General features: G+C 34.6%; 1 protein-coding gene across 3 annotated transcripts in view; it reads right to left on the bottom strand.

The window, feature by feature from the left end:
- Positions 1-21,854, bottom strand: part of PIK3CA (phosphatidylinositol-4,5-bisphosphate 3-kinase catalytic subunit alpha) — an 85,483-nt gene that overhangs the window by 25,339 nt on the left and 38,290 nt on the right. For all 3 annotated transcript variants that reach the window (XM_042956944.1, XM_042956942.1, XM_042956943.1), the window contains 8 exons: positions 12,115-12,542; positions 11,359-11,568; positions 9,488-9,738; positions 8,707-8,952; positions 7,979-8,064; positions 2,147-2,252; positions 1,482-1,634; positions 1,261-1,395 (listed from right to left, as the gene is read on the bottom strand). In XM_042956944.1, the coding sequence (XP_042812878.1) occupies positions 1,261-1,395; positions 1,482-1,634; positions 2,147-2,252; positions 7,979-8,064; positions 8,707-8,952; positions 9,488-9,738; positions 11,359-11,568; positions 12,115-12,466 (1,539 nt within the window). In that variant the 5' untranslated portion in view covers positions 12,467-12,542. The remainder of the gene's footprint in view (positions 1-1,260; positions 1,396-1,481; positions 1,635-2,146; positions 2,253-7,978; positions 8,065-8,706; positions 8,953-9,487; positions 9,739-11,358; positions 11,569-12,114; positions 12,543-21,854) is intronic.

Genomic DNA, 21,854 nt, shown 5'->3' on the forward strand with positions numbered 1-21,854 from the left:
AAGAAAATTAATTCCTTTTTAATGTGAAAAAAGTTAATTGTACTTTTAGTATCTGATAGAATTCAGTGATGATTTTAAATTAATTTGTACTTACCAAAACACCTGCTACATGTGTCTGAAAGTATACAGGCAGCAAGGTTATGATTACGATTCTTTTTTTAATGTTTATTTATTTATGAGAGAGACAGAGAGCGAGTGAGCGAGGGGCAGAGAGAGAAGGGGACACAGAATCCAAAGCAGGCCAGGTTCCGAGCTGTCAGCACAGAGCCTGATGCGGGGCTTGAACCCACGAACTGTGAGATCATGACCTAAGCTGAAGTCAGATGCTTAACCGACTGAGCCACCCAGGCACCCCAGTTATGATTATTATTAATCAGTTTACAAAAGGGATTTGCAAACTCCTTACTGAGAACATAGCTGTAAACTAATAAAGTTCCTCAGTGCAGGATTCTAGCTGGCCCTGGGTATTGCCGTTATTCAGGTAGGCATATTTCAGGACCTCTTGACCCCATATTCATTGATTGGTCTATCTTAATGTAAAACCAGGCCAAAGAAAAAGTGATAAATCTGGAACTAGGGAAAGAGACAACAAAGAGCAAAAATAACCTTTTCTCCCAGCACTGACACCTTTGCCCTTGAGATATAGTAGAGTTAGTGGTATAATATACCACATAGTGGTAGGTATATGGTGGTTCCAAAGTAATGGCCAAGATGAGACAACTTAATCCATATTTAAACTCCATTTTATATGTAATCTCTCTAGGCAATCTGGAGTATGTGGTAAAGTTATTTCCTCTGCTTCCAAGCTCAACTAACAACATACTCATACTTTTGTTTCAACTTCAAAGTTACTATCTCAGAGAAATAAGTTCTTTCTTGAATCCAATATATATTAGCTTTTCCCCCCCACCCTCTGTAGTCATTCTTGGCACACTATTGACTTTTCCTTCATAGCACTTAACCATGATTTATAATCTTTTATTTCTGATTTTACCACTCTGATGTCTATTTTTACCATTAGACTGCATACACAATGGAGGTCTCTTTAGGTCACAACTTTATTACTCAGTACCTTTCATACAATAAATATAAACATATAGTTTACATTCAATAAATACTTATTAAGTGAAAGCAGGAGGGCTCAATAAACTAAGAAGAGGAAGAGCTGCAGTAAAAGAATTAGCATATGGAGAATGGGATTATATCGCAATACCGTCTGAGAGCCCATAGGAGCTAAGAAAACTCAGTGATTTGCCTTACCAGTCCTGCATGGGAATAACTAAATCCTGCTTCTCGAGACACAGACCAGTTGGCATGCTCTTCAATCACTGACATATCTGGGAACTTTACCACACTGCTGAACCAGTCAAACTCCAACTCTAAGCATGGGGTTTCCTAAGAGATGGAATAAAAGTTATCATATATATTATGCTTGACTGTAATGAAAGAAAAATTCTAACTTATGATAATAAAAAGCTTACTTTATTTGGATTTGACCCAGTAACACCAATAGGGTTCAGCAAATCTTCTAATCCATGAGGTACTGGCCAAAGATTCAAAGCCATTTTTCCAGATACTAGAGTATCTGTGTAATCAAACAAGTTTATATTTCCCCAGGCCAATGGACAGTGTTCCTTAAAAAACACAGAGAAAAGTATTCACTACTCTGTGGATTAAATTATAAAATGCATTTCAAAACACTTTTCTTTCCCAGGAAGAATTCAATAACTAATCATTACAATGATATCTATAATAAGCCATATTAATTTTTTTGAAAGTATAAGCACTCTGTTTCCCCATTTGAAATTACACGTATTTTTCCTTACTTATGAGTAAGTAACATGAACCAAAGCAAGCCAGGAAGACATTAACATGTTGTCATTTAACAGGTATTTGTGTGCAGTCACTTTGCATGTTTAAAAAATTGTATCAGTGTGAACTCAGGAAATACTCACTCATCATAAATAAATTCGGGAAGCTCTCCAAAGGTACTTACTCTTAGACACATTCATTTATTAAAAATTTTAAAATATTTGATCAATTTTTAAATGATGAAAAAATCCATTTCTTGATAAAAATTCAAATCAGCAGTTATAATTAGGAGCTTTTAGAAGTAAATATAATTATTCTTTCTGAAATACTTTACCTCTTTAGCACCCTTTCGGCCTTTAACAGAACAAATGGAAAGGCAAAGTCGAGCAGCACGAGGAAGATCAGGAATGTATATATCGTAATTTAGCCATTCATTCCACCTATGTAAAATGTTAAAGGAAAAAATAATTTACCATAAAAAGGCTTCATCCAGAGTATATAAATGACTCCTACAAATCATCAAGAAAAAGAGAAATCAAATGAAAAGCAGGCTGGAGATCAACTGGAACAGGCATCCTTCACAAGGTCATATCCAAACGGCCAATAAACATAAAAAAGTAGTCAATATTATTTACCATGCAGAAAATGCAAAATAAAACACCATGGAGATATCACTAAGGTAAGGATGTGGTAAGGATGTGTAGTAACAGGAAATCAGGAAATCTCATATACTGTGGAGTGATGAGTATTTGAGTATTTGCAAATATCCCCCAAATACAAACCGTCCAAATGTCCAAAAGTGGAATAAATTGCAGGAGAGTCACATAATGGTATACTATACAGCAATGGAAATAAACATGTTACTTACAATATGGATGAAATCTTACAAACATGAGTGAAAGAAGCTAGACACAGAAGAAAATTGATGCCTTGAATACATTTAGATACAATTCAAAAACAGTTCAAATGAACAAACAATGTTAGAAGTCAGGATAGTGGTTGTCCAGGGAGGTGAGAAGGTTAGTGGGAAGGGGCAATGTCATATTTCTGGTAAATGTTCTATGTCTTCACCAGCATGGTGGTTAAATGGGAATTAACTTTGTGAAAAGTCAATGAAATATACAATTAGATTTATATATTTGCATGCATTTGTGCTATACTTTAGTAAAAAAAAAAAATAATTAAAAACAAACCAGCTTATAGAAAAGGCACACAGAAACTAAACAAGAAGCGTGAGATTTCCTATTATGATTACAATCATATTTACTCTTATATATGGTGTAGTGTTACTCGGAAGAACCCATTAAATAAGACAGCATGTTAATAAAATGAAGGACATGTAAGCAGAAGTATTTGAAGTTGAACATAACTCCTTCACGAGAGGTAATACTTAACATTCATAATAAGGAAAGAATTAAAAGTTGCTATAGAAAGTGATGATAAAAAATTACTCAAATATTTATGATAAACTCCTTTCAATTTACTGGATATTACATGTGAAATTATGTCTATTTTGTTGGACATATTTGTAAAGAGCCAAGTATAACATATTGTTTTGTTTTGAAACAATATAGCAATAGCTACGAAACATTATAGCAACAGCTACCAGTTATAAACTCAGAAGTCAGACTAAGTTGAGTAGAATCTTGTTTCTACTATTTTATTAAATGTGCAACCCTTGCTTTTGTCTGTTTTCTCATCTGTGGAATGAGACTAATAACAGTATTTACTCTATAAGGTTGTTGTGAAAATCAAATGAGATAACACAAGTGAAGGGGCGCCTGACTGGCTCAGTCAGATAACACAAAGTATCAGAATAGTAACTGGTCCATGGTAAACGCTCAAGTGCTAAATATTAACCAAGAAAATTTTTCAATAGGCTTTTTCATAACTCAATTTTTTATTATAAGTAAAACAAGACAATAAAATGACACAAAAATTCTATTTTTAATTAGCCAAACTAGGGTATAAACTTTATCAATAAAATAAGTGCTATTTATGGGCAAAGATGAAAAAAATACGGTCTTTTGATGCAGAGAAAGCTTACATTTAATGGGAGAATTTAGTAATGAGGAATTCCAAAGGGAAAAGAAACAATAATTATAGGCAGAAGAAATACCGTGGGTTTTGATAAGTCTACAGTAATTTAAGAAAAATTAAAGACACAGGTACTTAAATGTACCTGTTTTTATTACTTCTCAATCTTTAGAATTGCTCATAATTAATGAGGAATATTCCACACACTTTCTAAGAGAGCTATATCCTATGAGTGTAGTTGTTCAATACTATGCTAAGTGACTAAAGTATGTTTCTCTGTTTCTCTAAAGTCCATATAGACGTGTGTGCAAATACCAATTAAGTTCTTTATTTTTACGCAATGGTTTGCTATATATAGTCCAAACTGGTTTTGATTTTGGGAGAGAACTGGTAACCTCTATGAAGAAAGCATTATGTATCTAGTTTATCTCGTATATGGGAAGCATGGATTTGGAACAATCACTTAATCTCAGTAAGAATTTTTAAAAAATCTACTTTTCTACCTTTCCAATAACTTCATATTCTTTTATCCTTGACTTTAATTCTGTAAATACAGAAAAGTTAAAAAAGAATCTACTTAAATCCTCATACTACTACCATAGAGATTTTACCCTTTAACCAGAGAATTTTTTTAAAGTATCTTTTATTTATTTATTTATTTATTTATAAGTTTTTTTTTTTAACATTTATTCATTTTTGAGAGACAGAGACGGAGCATGAGTGGGGAAGGGGCAGAGAGAGGGAGACACAGAATCAGAAGCAGGCTTCAGGCTCTGAGCTGTCAGTACAGAGCCAGACACAGGGCTTGAACTCACGAACTGTGAGATCATGACCCGAGCTGAAGTCGGACACTCAACCGACTAAGCCACCCAGGCACCCCAAAATATTTTTTATTTTAATCCAATATAGTTAACACACACTGTTATATCAGTTTCAGGCATACAATATAGTGATTCAACAATTTTATGCAGTACTCAGTGCTCATCATGATGACTGTATTCTTAATCCCTATCCTCTATTTCTCCCATCTTCCCACGACCTCCCCTCTGGTAACCCTGTCTGTTCTCTATGGTTAAGAGTCTGTTTCTTGGTTTGCATCTTTCCCCTCCTTGGTTCATTTGTTTTGTTTCTTAAATTCCATATGAGTAAAATCATATGGTATTTGTCTTTCTCTGACTTACTTCACTTAGCACTATACTTTCTAGCTCCATCCACGTTGCTGCAAATGGCAAGACTTCATTCTTTTTTTTTTTTATGGCTGAATACTACTCCATTGTATATATATACCACATCTTCTTTAGCCATTCATCTATTGATTGACACTTGAGTTGCTTCCATAATTGGTGTATGGTAAATAATGCTGCTATAAACACAGGGGTGCACAGATCTTTTAAAATTAGTGTTTTCATATTCTTTGGGTAAATGCCAGTAGTGGGATTACTAGGTCATAAGGCAGTTCTCTTTTTAATTTTTTTGAGGAAGATTCTTTGGGTAGTATGGACATTTTAACAATATTTGTTCTTCTAATTCCTGACCATGGAATATCTTTCCACTTGTTTGTGTCATCTCCAATTTCTTTTAACAATGTTTTATAGTTTTCAGAGAAAGGTCTTTCACCTCTTTGGTTAAGTTTATTCCTACGTATTTTATTATTTTTGGTACAACTGTAAATGGGACTGCTTTCTTACTTTCTCCTGCTGTTGCTTCATTATTGATGTACAGAAATCCAACAGATTTCTGTACACTGATTTTGTGTCCTGTGACCTCACTGAATTAATTTATTAGTTCTACGGGTCTGTTGGCTAGAGTCTTTAGGATTTTCTATATATAGTATCATTTCATTTGCAAATAGTGGAAGTTTTACTTCTTCCTTGCCAATGTGGATACCTTTTATTCCTTTTTTTTTTGAATGATTACTGTGTCCAGGACTTCCAGTACTATGTTGACTAAAAGTGGTGAGAGTGAACATCCTTGTCTTGTTCCTGATCTTAGGGGGAAAGACCTCAATTTTTTACCATTGAGTATGATGTTAACTGTAGGTTTTCTATAGATGGTCTTTATTATGCTAAGGTAAGTACCCTCTAAACCTACTTTGTTGAGAGTTTTTATCATGAATGGATGTTGTACCTTCTCAAATGGTTTGTCTGCATCTGTTAAAATGATCATACGGTTTTTATCCTTTCTCTTAATGATGTGAAGTATCACGTTGATTGATCTGCAACTACTGAACCCCTTGCATCCCAGGAATAAATATCACTTGATTGTAGGGAATTTTGTTTTTAAGTTTACTTATTTTGAGATAGAGACAGAGAGAGACAGAGAGAGACAGAGAGAGACAGAGAGAGAGAGGGAGAGAGAGAGAATCCAAAAAAGGCTCTGTGCCACCTGAACCCATGAACCTCGAGACCATAACCTTGAACTGAAATCAAGAGTTGGACACTAATTTGACTGAGTCACCCAGGTGCCCTGACCCTGTGAATGACTTTTTAAAAATGTATTGTTGGATTTGGTTTGCTAATATTTGTTAAGGATTTTTTGCATCTATGGTCATCAGAGACACTAGTCTATTGTTCTAAACTAGGGAATTCTTCAAGAAAAGATAATCAAATGAAAGTCCTTTCTAAATAGTTAATTTACTAAAATTTTGAGCTTTTAATCTTGTATTATTAAACAAATTTACCTTCTACTTTTATAAAACTAGTGTATTTACTTTTGATACTTGAAACAACTAGGATAGATCTACCCAATATTATTTTGGGGTCTTTGCTTGGGATTGTTGAACTCCTTAGATTGTTTATAGGTTTCACAAAATTTAGAAAATTTTTGGCCATTATTTCCTCAAACATTGTTTTTCTCTTCCTCACACAACCACCCCACCCAACCTGTGACAGACATGCAGTGTGGATGGGAAATAAACTTTTGCTGTTATAACAAAATTTTAAAAGAATCTGTAGTTGTTTGTTTCACAGTGCAATCTAACTTAAATGATGTGTTTTCTGACTGACAATTGTTCAGGTAGGGCAAGGAACTATTTCACTTCTTCCTGGTGAAGGCTATCATCTCTTTGTACATCACCTAAGCCCTAGAATGATGGCCACATCCAGCAGCTTAATTAAGTACAAGACCAGAACTTTTTCTGGACTCTTCTAGAATTCAGTCTAAATTCATTATAAAATTTACTTCTGGATGTTTTACTAGTTGTCTTTATTGCTAGTCTACAAAAATCCATCTTTAATCTTAATAACAATCTGAGTGCTCTTAAAATACTTCTATTATATTCATGGGTAGATTCTTTTTTTTTTTATTTTATTTTTTTAATATTTATTTATTTTTGAGAGACAGAGTGAGACAAAGTGAGACTGGGGGAGAGGCAGAGAGAAAGGGAGACACAGGATTGGAAACAGGCTCCAGGCTCTGAGCTGTCAGCACAGAGCCTGACGCGGGGCTCGAACCCACAGACTGTGAGATCATGACCTGAGCCGAAGTCGGACGCTCAACCGACTGAGCCACCCAGGTGCCCTGCCCCCATGGGTAGATTCTTAATTCCCAAATCATTCCACAAAGAGCCAAAGAAATGGCAGTATGGCAAACTGTTGGATTATATTACCTTTTATTTCTTCATTATATCTAGGCAGTAATCATTTAAAATGTTCCTTAAAACTTCCCCTCCTTCTAAGAAACTGATTTGTTCCCAAAGACTCTTCATTTGAATGTCATAAATACCTATTCCTGTGAGTGATGTGAGTGCCTCAGAGTAGTCTGGCTCTGCAGTTGTCTGCCAACTCTCACTTCTTCTTAATGTAAATGGAAATGGAGAGATGAATAAAATGCTAGGTTTATTTAGCATTTAGATCTAAGGTGGGGAATCATCATGGTACAAAATGTAACCATTTCTGTTTTCTACTTGATATAACGGAAAGAGAGAATCAGAAAAGTCTTTCACATAAAATTTTACAGAGACTCCATAAAATGATCTTGTGACTGATACTCATTTGACCGAAAGACCTTATGTTCTATATGTAAGTGTCTGGTAATTTATATGAGTTGTATAAAACTAATGATGCCAAAAAAAAAAAAAAAATGCTTCTTGTATTGATTACATTGCTAAACACTAACAGGGCTTCCTTACCTGGGATTAGAACAAGGTACTCTTTGAGTGTTCACATTATCACATAAGGGTTCTCCTCCATGATAGATACCTGTTCGAACATAGATCTTAAAAAGAAAAAAAAAGTATGTGTATACAAATATATACAAATATAATACACACGCGCGCGCACACACACACACACACACACACACACTACAGAACCAATAGTAAAATAATGTAACTGATATAAATGAAGAATCCATTAGAGGTTTCTGTTCAGATATAGCTTTTCTGTTCTCCCTTCATATATATAATAAGGTATGTAATTTAGAGTTTTTCATATTTTAGGAAGATAAATTAGTACATATACTAAATATTACTTCATATTCTTAGCAGCTGGAACAGCACTCCATAAAGACATTAATATTTCTGCAACAAATCACATTAATATTTATACTAAATGGGATATAAAAAGACTATAAAAATTCCTGTTTCAGGTTGGGTCAGGTTTTGCTGACAAATGAATTCTGTAAACACTTGGTTTTAAGAACTTAGATTTATGGAAATTAGAATTATTAGAATATTAGAATTATGGATATTAGAATTGCAGAAAAAGGACTGTACACTGTGCAATAGCTAAGGCAGAGGAGCAGTACTGTAGCTCTCTGAAACACAGTGTGGGTCAACAGATTATTACATACAATGCAGTTAAAAAGTTTATGTAAAATAATTTATATAAGATAATAAGCATCAACACTTGACTTCACCTTGTCGATGTCTCGAATATTTACATTCACATAGGTTGCACAAAGGATTTTTATTCTGAGTGCACTATTTATAACCCAAAGGGACTTTGTAGATGTTTCTCCATTCATATATGGTGTAGCTGTGGAGATACGTCTGGAATAAGATGGCATTGTGAAACAGTCCATTGGCAGTTGGGAGTAAAGGCTTTCTTTAGCCATCAGCATCAAATTGGGCATCCTCCCAAGCATTATACAGCTTCTTATGTACTGTAAAAGATGAAGAGGGGAGGGGAGAAGTAATTTCTTATAAGGTATTTCATTTTAAAAGCAACATGTAAGCAAAAAACAACAAAAAAAGGAATTAAAAACAATGACCAAAGGATATTCATTATGGAAACACTGTTTATATCTTTTTTTTTAAGTTTTATTTATTTAAGTAATCTCTACACCCAACATGGGGCTCCAACTCACAACTCCAAGATCAAGAGTCACATGCTTTTCCAACTGAGCATGTGGTGCACCAACACTGTTTATATCGCAATAAACAATTTAATCAGCTTACCCATGTATCTACAGTCACGCCTCAAATATTAAATACATAAAACCTAAAGGAAAAAAAGCATCTATTCTCTCAAATTAAACACATCATCAATCTCTCAAATTAAGTAATTATAGTACTAAAAATAAACTTATGAATACCGTTCATTAACATTAATCACTGAATTTTCAAAAAGTATGTCCTAAAAGATATTTGCCCCAACTTTTAAATTTAAATTTAATATTTTTGAAGCTTGCTACTCACCTTATACTGACTTAGAGGATATTTTTCAAGGAAGTATTCATCACATCCACACACTTTTAAAATATACTTGCCCTGGTATTCTAAAACACAGAGTTTTAGTTGTTCAGATGATAGCAACATACTTCGAGTTTTTTTCCTGATTGCTTCAGCAATTACTTGTTCTGGCACACAGTCATGGTTGATTTTCAGAGTATACTTCTGCTTGTCATTATTTGGAGAAACTATTACCCAAATCACCACTATTATTTGCCCTGTAACAGGAAAACATTATTAGATGCAATCATCATATAAATTTCATTTGACAGATTTCAAAAAATATGCACTACCATTATTCTAATCAAAATCGGAAATTACTTATAATCAAACTAATTAAGTACAGGTAAATATCAGGTAGAAACCATAAATCTTCAAATATGATAGGGCTGCCAGACCATGCTCAGATCTCATGTTTTATGGCAAGCACCCAACACTGTGATTAGTGGGTAACAAGTACCTGAGGCCAAGCTAATTTCCATTCTAAACTTCATGACATACTTCATGACTACAACCCCTGTGAAAAGTGACTTATGATGCTATCAAAGGTTCAACAGTACTTAAAATACAGAAGACTTTCTGGCAACTATGGGAAAGAATCATGGAGACATGAAGAAAATGCTGAATCAGAATAAAAGAAAAGATGGTGGAGGAAGGAAAAGAGTATGAATCTTTAAATGTTTTCCTTTTAAGATAAATTAAGCTGGGAGGAGGGTGGAAGATGATGAAAATGGAAAGATTTAAACGATGGTAGAGTGGTCTGGGTGTTCACAGTACAATTCTTTCAACTTTACTGCATGTTGGAAAATTTTCATAAAGAATGTTGGAAAAAAATGAAAAGAGAATTCCATTAAAAAAATTTTTTTTAATATTTATTTGTGAGAGAGAGACAAAGCATGAGCAGGGGGCAGTAGTAGAGAGAGAGGGAGACACAGAATCAGAAGCAGCTCCAGGCTCCAAGCTGTCAGCACAGAGCCCGATGCGGGGCTCGAACTCACAAGCCATGAGATCATGACCTGAGCCAAAGGCGGACGCTTAACTCACTGAGCCACCCAGGTGCTCCCAAGAGAATTCCATTTTAAAAGGTATACTAGAGTAGAGAAGATTTTCAAATGAAGATCTTATGTTATACTGCATTAAACTACTTTGAATATTTTGGGTGGAATAGTAATAAGATGTCTTAACGTATTCTACTATCAAAATTTTGTATTTAATTGTGTGTGAGAGTTAACTTATTCTGTAACTTCAAATTGAAGCCTTCACTTTGTTATCTTGGAAAATACAGATATTTATCTGATAAAATGATATTTTCATTTCTCAAACTATAATATAGTTTATAAATTTCCATGTTCACTTAATTCTAGAAATTGATTCATTAAGTATCAAAAGTCAATTTATATATTATTCACTATCAGATTTAATTATTGCATTTACCACTAAGAAATTTGTTTTTCTTTCTACATATGATAAAAGATAACAAGAATGTGCAAAGTTTTCCCAAAATTTCATAAAGTATTTCTATTTATAATTTTTTTGGTAAAAAGATAATTGATCGTAACTGTGTAATAATGAATTCCACAATCAAAGTTCTTTAGTTTTATTCTAAGATACAGAATTCACCAAGGGATCAGCACCATATGCACACAATTCATTCAATCAATAAATATTCATTACATACATATGTATTTGGCACTCAGCTATATCTTGTCAGCATAAGCAGTCCCTGCCTTCAAGAAACTTATCATCCAGCATCTAATAAAAAGACTGTACAAATATATAGGCACAGATAGAAATTTTTATTATAGTAACCAATTACGGTAGATTGACAATTTTCTTACCTTTATCTAGTTTATTATATATGTGCTTTGGCAGTTCTGGTGAAGATTCTACATTTGGAGGATAGACATACATTGCTCTACTATGAGGTGAATTAAGATCCCGAAGATCCACAGCTTCTTTACAAACATTCAGAATATTTCTTCGGAAGTCCTGTACTTCTGGATCTTTAACCATATCAAATTCACACACTGGCATGCCAATAGCAAAACCTTAAAAAATTACATAAAGAATATAACATTCTATTAAACATAAAGTATGAACATGTTTCTTACAAATGGGGAATTTGACAGATCTGGAAGATCACAATAGAGTAAAGAAGTCTCTCTGGGTTTAAAGAAATTTTTAATAAATACATATAGTAAAGTAAGAGTTGACAAGGACTCAAATATCTTTAACATACAGAACATAATATATTCAGCGATTTGGATCAGAGGTAGCAAACATCCGTGTAATTTTTTTTTTGAAGAGTAATACAACAAAACTGGACTATAACAAATCTAAGCCAACCCTACAAATGATATTTCTTAAAGAAAAATTTAACACCAAGGTGTTAAAAATAGTTCCTTAGCCAAATAATCAAAAGATTATTATAGATTTGTAATGGTTTTTATTTCAAAATCTATTTACCTGAGGTTACAAAGGTAATTAACTGATTCAGACAGAAATATTTTAGTAATGAGAAAATAGTTAAGTTTCACAGTTATTTGCTTTTAGAATAGGACGACAATGCCATTTAGTTAAAAACTGTGTCATACCAATTTCTCGATTGAGGATCTTTTCTTCACGGTTGCCTACTGGCTCAATTACTTTTAAAAAGGGTTGAAAAAGCCGAAGGTCACAAAGTCGTCTTGTTTCATCAAAAAATTCTTCCCTTTCTGCTTCTTGGGTAACACTTACGAAAATGTAAGAAGATTCATCTTGAAGAAGTTGATGGAGAGGATATTTTCTTGCTTCTTTAAATAATTCATGCTTTATAGTTATTAATGTAGCCTCACGGAGGCATTCTAACGTCACTATCATTCCATTTGGTAGTAAACATTCTACTAGGATTCTTGGGGGCATCAAGTGGATGCCCCACAGTTCACCTGATGATGGTCTTGGAGGCATTGTTCTGATTCTTTACAAGTTTTACATATAAAACTGTTTTAAGGAATTAGATGCGTGGCTGTCCCAAAGCAGAAATCTAAACCGAAGGGGGGAAAAAAACATGTTAAAACAAAAACAACTATAGAAGAGTACATTTATGGCATTACTACATGTAAAAACTTTTTCTGTAGTTTGAATTGTTAGGGCAAGCATTTATCTTAAATATTTTAATGGAGACTGTTGCTCCAAATTAGGCTGAAGGAACTGATTCCAAAGCAGAAATTAGAAAAAACAAAAAAACAAAAAAAACAAAAAAAAAAACAAACCAAAAAAACTACTTGAATTTAATTATATTTAATAAAATCACTAACTAAAAACATTTTATTTTACTAGATTTTTTAAAAGTCAGGTTTTATCAGACAGAGCTGAAGCTATGGGAAGAATGAACAGTAAATTGTAATTGAAACTAAAATTCCCATCACATATCACCTTTATCATTCTCTTCTATTTTCTAGAGCAAGAGAATCTGAGCTGGAAAGGATCTTTTAGATCATGGGTCCATTGCTCTCATTTTAAAGATGAGTAAAGGCGAGAGAAGTCAAATCTTCCTTTTCACTCCCTATCTGCACTCTGTGGTAATGGGAAATTACATGGCTTAGTCTTTTTCTTAAATTAATCTTTGTAATTTCCCTCTTTGTACTGATTACTGTCTAAGTGACTTCATAGACCATTCTGCTTTGAAAGTATAATTTAGGTATATATTCACTATAATATAAAGTGTCATCAATGCATTTTCCCTGAGATATGATGAATTTGAATGATTCATCTACTTTATCAAATAACCCACTAATACTTCTGATTGAAATGAATTGATCTACACACAAATGAGACCCACTGACTCTCTTTGTTAGTACAGTGTTAGAGTACTTGTAATATTTTTAAAAATACTAAGTAGTATTATGATTAGAGGCCCTAATTTTTAAAGATGTCAACAATCTCGGGGATTCTTTAGAAGATACTACAAAACCCACAAAGCACAAGTTCATTCTTGCTACTTATGTTTATATTTTCTTTTATTCAGTAAGCTACACTCTAAAGGCAGTAAAAAAGGTAAAGTGAGAGACACTAAAGAAATAAAAAAGAAATGAAAGTCAGGCTAGAGAAATGAACCAAAAGCTCAGGTAACTTCAGGCACGGTGGACAACAGCCATAAATGACACTTTGTTTATTCACTAAAAAAGTACTGGGGCTGAAAAAAAAAAAAATGTACTGGGGCTATTCTATAGGACCATGTTAGGTCCTGGGAATATGATAATGGGATAAAATAGACATGGCCCTTGTCCTTACAAGGCAAAGTCAAGAGTATGAAGATTATGTGTTTGTTGGGTATAGGATAATTAAAATCACAAGTAATTAAATCCAGAAACTTTCTTTCTCTGACTCCTGTATGTCATACCCATCAAAATCTAATCTAATCAACTTTGTTAATTCTATTCCCTGAATCTGTATACTCCACTACCAGTCTTAGTACCCTGGGTCAGGCCACTACTATTTCTTGTCTAGACTGCTAAAGCCTAAATTGTCTCCCTAGATCTAGGTTTGCCCCCTACAATCCATCTTTCTTTCACCTTAAAGCCAGTAGGAGCTAGAGGGCAATAGGGCCTACTTTGGGCACACATTTCCACTGGTCAGTTGCAGACAAGTGCTTACAGTATGCTTCAGAGTTCTAACACATGAAGGAGTTAAAAAATAGAAATAGAAATTTCAAGCCCTCTCGCATCTCTAGAAATACAGAAATCAACTGGAAGACAGTAAAGAATATAAAACTATTTTTAATAGTTGAAAATGTTTCTTCAAGTTTATAAAAGAGTCCCACTGAAGTTATAGGATTTAAAATATAATTATTCTATTTCCTATACTTTTAAATGAAAATTCATTGGTTACTAAAAAGACCAGATGGATCAATCTGTGTGCATAATTATAGAAGTGACTTAAGCTAAGCTTTTTAAAACATACAAAAAAATTTGAAGAATGCAAGGGAAATGCCAAATGACTACTTTTAAATGATGATCTGCCTGCATAAAAAAGTTCAAATAAAAACAAAACAAAACCACAAGCCACACTAAAACAGCAGCTGTGTTTATAGTTTGCTTTGTTGAATAGTAATAACAGGTCCATGGTATGGAATCATAGGGGCACCTATTTTATATAATAAATAACATCTCAGAATCTCATATGTTCCCTAAGAATTACCAAGAGAGAAGTCTAGTACAGTAGAGAGATCATGGATTCTAATCTTTATCTTACTATGGTATATTTATGGGCAGTTAACAACCATTAAATATTCAAGACACACTCTTCTCATTAAAAGAGTAAATGTGATCATAGTCATAAAACACTTGGAGATCATGGAAGCCAGGCACTGGTTGGCACTATGGTAGTACTAACTAGAAGACAGACGATGCTAACTTTCTTATTTGTCTTATGTCAGGCCTTATTCTGTACAAACCATTACCTCAGAGCTCACATAAACAGAAGCGTAAAAGAAGGGAATGGAGCTAACATTACTGTTAGTCCGCATATATCATACACTTAGGTGGGCAATAACCCTTTCAGCATAGGCATTACCATTTTACATATGATAATGTAAAATGACCTACAGGAAACTGAAGGCCAGAGATGTGAAGTTATTTGCTATGGATTTTGAAGCCAGGTCTAGATGATTTCAAAGTGCACACTATGACCATTCTGCTGTTTGGGCTTCAGTTATAGCCAGGTGATACTCATTGGTGGTGAATAAGAAAAATGGGTCTGAAGTTACACAGGATTTAAACTCTCCCTGTCGGGTGGGGAGGGCGGGGTGCCTGGGTGGCTCAGTTGGTTAAGCATCTGACTCTTGATCTCAGCTCAGGTCACGATCTCATGGTTTGTGAGTCGAGCCTCATGTTGGGCTCTGCGCTGACAGCATGGAGCCTGCTTGGGAATCTCTCTCTCCCTCTCTCTGCTCCTCCCCCGCTTGTGCTCACACATAGTCTCTCTCTCAAAATAAATAAGTAAACATTAAAAAAAAAATCTCATTGCCTTAGTAAGTAGCTGCCTTGGGCAGTTTAATTCATCTCACTGAACTTCATTCTTTCTACCCCTTCTTAGATTGCTAAATTGGCATAATGGCAGAAAATTCATCAAATTGTTGTATTAAATGAGGCAATATATGAAAAACATGTAAGCAAAGAGACTGGCATACAGTAAGCACTCAATAAGTGTTAAATATTACTAATAAACCTGTAAAGTACACCCACACTATCTTTTCAAGCTATTATGAATTATCCAGGAATGGTACCAGATGGGGGTGGAAAAAGGGGTTTGAGTTCTCTTAGGGAGGCAAGTAAATGAGCCTTATAAAGCAGTGCTAGTTTCAAGAGCTGAATCTTGAAGGTAGCACTGGCAATGGAAGGCTCACACACAAGTCTGGAATAGTACTGAGTGGCTCAGAGGCTGGCACCTTCGTAGCTGTTTCTAGTTCCCCAGACTCCTAATATTCCTATTTAAATGGTACAGCCATCTACAGCTTAAGTAAGGAATCCCTTGTCCCTTGTTATTCCCCCTTCACCTTTTTTTTTTTTTTTGAGAAATATCTACTTGTGCTAGGCTCTAGACTAAATATGCTATGAAAACTAAAGTAAGTAAAATGTGTTCTCTTTGGTTGTTGAGGGACTCATGGTTTATTGGGGAATGAAGTTAAGAACAACTTTGAAAATGGAAAAGTTGTTATCAGACAGAACATGCACTTTGGAAGAGTCACAGGAATTGTCCCAACTGCCTAAGGAAGTTAGAGAAGGCACCAGCAAGATAAAATTTAAGGAGAATATTATAGATTAGTAGGGATTTTGCAGAGAAGGTAGCTTGGACATGGGTGAGATGGATGAGGAAAGCATTTTAGATTGCCACAAGAGTACATGTGCAAAGTCACAGACTGAAAGGACACAGCCTGTTACCAGCAATACAAGTTTTTCATTATTTGAGACTGAAATGCATGGGAATAGGTAGGGTGTGTGACAGGAGGGAGACGGGAGAGGTAGGCAGGGGCCAGAAAGGTGGGCAGACCCCATGTTAAGGAGTTTAAATTTTACGTAGTACATTATAAGTAAAACAGAGTCTTCTAAAGTATTTTGAATAAAGAACTTTATGACACTTTTTTCCATGATTTTAAATTTCAGATTTTTAAAAAATATTTCTTTTCAGGGGCACCTGGATGGCTCAGTTGGTTAAGTGTATGACTCTTGGTTTTGGCTTAGCTCATGTTTTCCTGGTGGTGAGATGAGCCCCATGTAGGACTTCACACTGGGCACAGAGCCTGCTTGAGATTCTCTCTCTCCATCTCCCTCTGCCCCTCCCCCCAGCCTATACTCCCAATCTCTCTAAAAAAAAAAAAAAAGTATATATATATATATATATACACACACACACACACACATATATATACACATATATATATATACACACACACACACACTCTCTCATATATATGCATAGAATTTTTTTAAATACAAGATATAATCAAATAAGCCTTAAATCAAGGTACAAAAACATACCTTCTCAATTCCCCGAATTTGGACAAAAAAATCCCTAAAGTTAAGAAATCAGTGTATATACATATATAACATTTTAAATAAAAGGGCCTTTATAGAAAAAAAACCAATTGCTGATAAAGAAGGTTTATCCAAATGTAAGTGCATAATCTATTTACAAAGAAAAATAACTTATTTGAAAAGCAATAGAGGGCAACAAATCACTATAAAACTAATACTCTACTGGGCTTTTGAGTTCAGAATGCCAGTACTAAATATGCATATACTGAAAAATCAACAAGTATTCAGGATTCTTAGGAAATAAATTGATTTTACATATCCTAATTTTTTAAAATTTATTTTTGAGAGAGAGAGAGAGAGAGAGAGAGCGAGAGCGAGCAGGCACATGCATGAGCAGGGGAGGGGCAGAGAGAGAAGGAGAGAGAGAATCCTAAGCAGGCTCTACATTCAGCACAGAGTCTGACAGGGGTCTCGATCTCACGATCGCCAAGAGATCAAGAGTCAAAATCCAGAGTCAAACACTCAACCAACTGAGCCACCCAGGCACCCCCACAATTTACCCTTTTCTTGATGAGTTACAGTCTTCATTATAAAACCAATTACTGTGCTATTCTGAAACACAATACAGCAAAGCTCTTCAACATCATTGAATACTCTTGAGTGTATTTTTGGCCCTAAACCCAATGACCCCAGGTTGGAGATGGTGCTTTTAAAAATGTCCCCATCTCCTTGTTTTCTAGCAGTCAATGGTTACTTCTCAGCTGTGGCCTGCCTGCATGTGATAGTAGCTTCCTCTTCTTCAGTTATTCATTTCTAGTCAGCATCAACACTTGACTACCATTTTATAACCGTCTATACATTAGAGACCAACAGACCAAATGAGGACACGAGAACCTTTGCAATACAAACTTGGGAGCACAAAATATGTAACAGATATCAGAGATTTTTGTATACTTCCTTGTCCCGGTGTTAAAATTACTGTTAAAAATTACTGTGTTTGGGCAGGAGGCACTGAAAGTCTTTGGTTCTTGGAAGGTTCATTACCAGTCCAAGTGAGATTGATGGGTTTGTTCAGGTGGAGTAAAGACAACTTTAAGCACAAAATAAGCAGCAGAAATGAACGGCAGAAAATAGTGTCAGATTCTCCATTGTCACTTGACTTTTATGGTGAAAGGTTTCTTAATTCATTGGACAATTCAACTTAAACATCGGATGTGCACTCTTTCAGTCTAAGAAGACAATGACATTTTGACAATTTTTTAAAATTCCTACATTCAAAGCCTCTCCTCGCTTATATTAATCTAAGGGTATTTTCAGGTTTCATCGTTTAAGGCAAAGATTGTCAGACTATGGCCCACATGCTAAATCCAGCTCACCACCAGCTTTTGCAAATAAATTTAAATGGGAATACATCCAATAAATTGTGTTTATATATTGTAAATAATGCTTTCCCACTATAGCAGCAGAATTGAGCAGATGCTATAGAGACCATGTGGCTTAAAACATTTAATATCTGGCCCTTCACAGAAAAAGTTTGCTGATCTCTGATAAGTTATCAGAATTAACCCGATATCAACTGGAGAGTTTTCTAAATGCATGCTGCTTAAGAAGTCATCCCTAACCCTGCCTTTTTTTTTTTTTTTTTTTAACCATCATCGTATACTTTCACTCAAAGTCCTTTGGGGCTGAGGTGGAGAGGAAGCATTAATTTTAAGCCAGTGAGGTCAAAATCCTGAAATAGGAAAGTATCTCAGAAGTCAATTAATTGGATATTTTCAGTTTGGGGAGCTCACTGCCTGATACAGAATTTTTTGTGGAGCATTTCTAAAGTTATCCCTAAACATTATTATTTCTAATCTTCATTCCATACTTTCTGCCTTTTCTACCTCTTCACATGCTTGTCATGTTAGAATTTTTTCTGGGTCTTTTTACCTCCAATTCCTTTAGCCATAATTCAAGCAAGATAGTTTATCATCAGCTTCTTTGTCATCACTTAATGTATTAAATACTTAAATACTTAATACTTAAATATTAAATACTTAAAGTATTCTTTTGCTAACTAATACTCATCTCAAAATGCAGCAACCAAAATCTAGTATGTACCTGTGAATTATGAATCTCTGTAAACACACCCTAAGACTGCAGAGACCTTTTCTGACTTGATTACTTTAAAATACAAAGTATATTTTAGGTATTTTAATTCAGGTCTCAATTTCAAAATGTATGTTTTAAACACATTTAATTGTTTTTAAAATAATCAATAGTACATCTGCATCAGAAAGTCATTAAAAATAATACAGGGCACCAGGGTGGCTCAGTCTGTTGAGCGTCCAACTTCGGCTCAGGTCACGATCTCATGGTCTGTGGGTTTGAGCCCTGCATTGGTCTCTGTGCTGACAGCTCAAAGACTGGAGCCTGTTTCGGATTCTGTGTCTCCCTCTCACTCTCCCTCTCCCCTGCTCACACTCTGTCTCTCTGTCTCTGTCTCTCTCTCTCTCAAAAATAAACATTAAAAGAATTTTTTTTAAAAGTCACCAGAAATAATAAAGCTATTTTGAAGTATACACTTGGAAATTTAGGGGGTTATCTATACTGACTCCACTGGCAGCTTAATCACCTCAAACAGCCATAATTTTGCTAAAATAAGCAGCTTGTGTTTCCTAGAGATCTATGTTCCACAAATACAGAAGCTTCATAAGTGTTTACTGAATGACCAAAAGTTTTACAAATACTTATTTCTCATTTAACTGATACATTTAGCCAATGCTATTTGATTTAATGGATACATTTATAAACCAGTAAGTGTATTTAGATATATGTTGACAAGATATTTTCACCCCTCATTCTCAGAGAGATCAACAGGGAAACATTAACATGTAGTTTTATTGCTAGTTCAGTTCCATCTTTTTATTTGCTCATTAACTAGAAAACATGCTTTCCTGTTTTTAATTACCAAATGAATCCTTACTTTAGTCTGATATAAAACAAAATAAAAAACTTCTGTACTTTTACAGAAAGAACATGATGAAAATCTAGACTATTAATTCTATACTCTGATTACTTTCCTTAAAAGTTACTTTAAATACTTCCATTTAGTTACTCTCTTTCTTAAAATTTTTTTTTTTTAACGTTTATTTATTTTTGAGACAGAGAGAGACAGAGCATGAATGGGGGAGGGTCAGAGAGAGGGAGACACAGAATTGAAACAGGCTCTGGGCTCTGAGCTGTCAGCACAGGGGCCCGATGCAGGGCTCGAACTCACGGACCGCGAGATCGTGACCTGAGCCGAAGTCGGCGCTCAACCGACTGAGCCACCCAGGCGCCCCAGTTACTCTCTTTCTTAATGTTACCCCGTCTCTTACATATATATCTATGACTGTTTATTCTTAATAAAGTTATTAAACATATCCATGTTTGACTTGCTACTAGACTATGGACTCTTCCAGGATAAGGTCTTTTTTGGGTCACCACAGCCCTAGAGGATAAGAAGTAAGCAGGAAAATTAAATTGTTGAAGTTATCCCAGAGAAAATGTAACAAGGGCCTGAAACAAAGAGAAGTACCAATAGTAACAGAAGAGATGGACAAAGATACCTGATAAAGGGAAATCAAAAACACCGAAAGACTAACTGGATTTGAAGGGTAAGAAGCGTGATTTTAAACAAATTTCACTGCAGTGGACATGCATGGGAAGCAAGTGTTTTTTGGTATAATTCTTCATGAGCCCCGGTTAGGGCCTCTAAAATTCTCTTCCTCCAAGAGTCACTGAGCTGTTGTTGGAGTGAATCCAAAGGGACAGCTGTAATATACACTAGTGCTGGAAGGATGTATTTTATCCACTTCTTTCAAAATGCTGTCCTTTACTGACCTTTACAAGCTGACCATGAGAAAACAGATTTAACTCATTCTTTTAGTTATTCACAGACCTTAACAACTTGGGGGTGGAAAATCGAGTTCTCATGACTGGTATGTAGAAAATTCAAATTCCTTTAGAAGGGCATACAATTCATTTTCACTATTAAATTCACAGTGCTGTGAAATACACTTGAGAGATTTAATGGGTTATTTAAAACAAGGGTTCCCAAATACGAGGTTCATAGATGGGCTTAGGAAGGGTCTGTGCTAATGGATTTTTTCAAAATAACGACAAACAGTGAAGGTCTAAATCAGTAATGCCTATGCCAATGTAGATTTGTGATTATCAGTAAATGTGAATAAGGACTTTATTTAGGTGGGTTAAAAGAATCCAAGGTGAATGGCAGAATCAAATGGGGTAAACAAGCACAAGAGCCGTTAATGAAGTGAAGTATAGATTAACAAATACTTGATCTTAGGTTATTACATAATGAATTTAAATTCCATATTTTATATAGCTATGTAAAGAAACCTTACCAAATCTCAAAACATGTAATCACTAATTTTACCAGTTTGAACTTTAAAAGTTTAAAAGTTCAAATTTTAGTGTGTGGTAGAATGAAATTTCTTAAAATTTAAGCTCAAAAGGAGACTAAATATTCACAGATAGAGATGACAAAGGGATAGATACGATTATGAGGAAAGGTAAATGTAGTTAAACCATGTGGAAAATACAAGAGATATTTCACAATATCATACAATTTAATAAGACAAATGATTCCACAATGACATAGTTTTCCAGGAAACGTTTCTTTTCTCTTTGTGAGGGAGTAAAGGCAGATTATTATATCTCCACATAAAACAAGCAGCAGGCAGTCAGAGGTCAATGGTATATTAGGCAACTTTAGAAACTCCATTTACTTTTTTAGATCAAGATGGCAGTACATGGTAAATTATGATTTCAAA

The sequence above is a fragment of the Panthera tigris genome, chromosome C2 (genome assembly GCF_018350195.1).
Source record: "Panthera tigris isolate Pti1 chromosome C2, P.tigris_Pti1_mat1.1, whole genome shotgun sequence".
Lineage (NCBI taxonomy): Eukaryota > Metazoa > Chordata > Mammalia > Carnivora > Felidae > Panthera > Panthera tigris.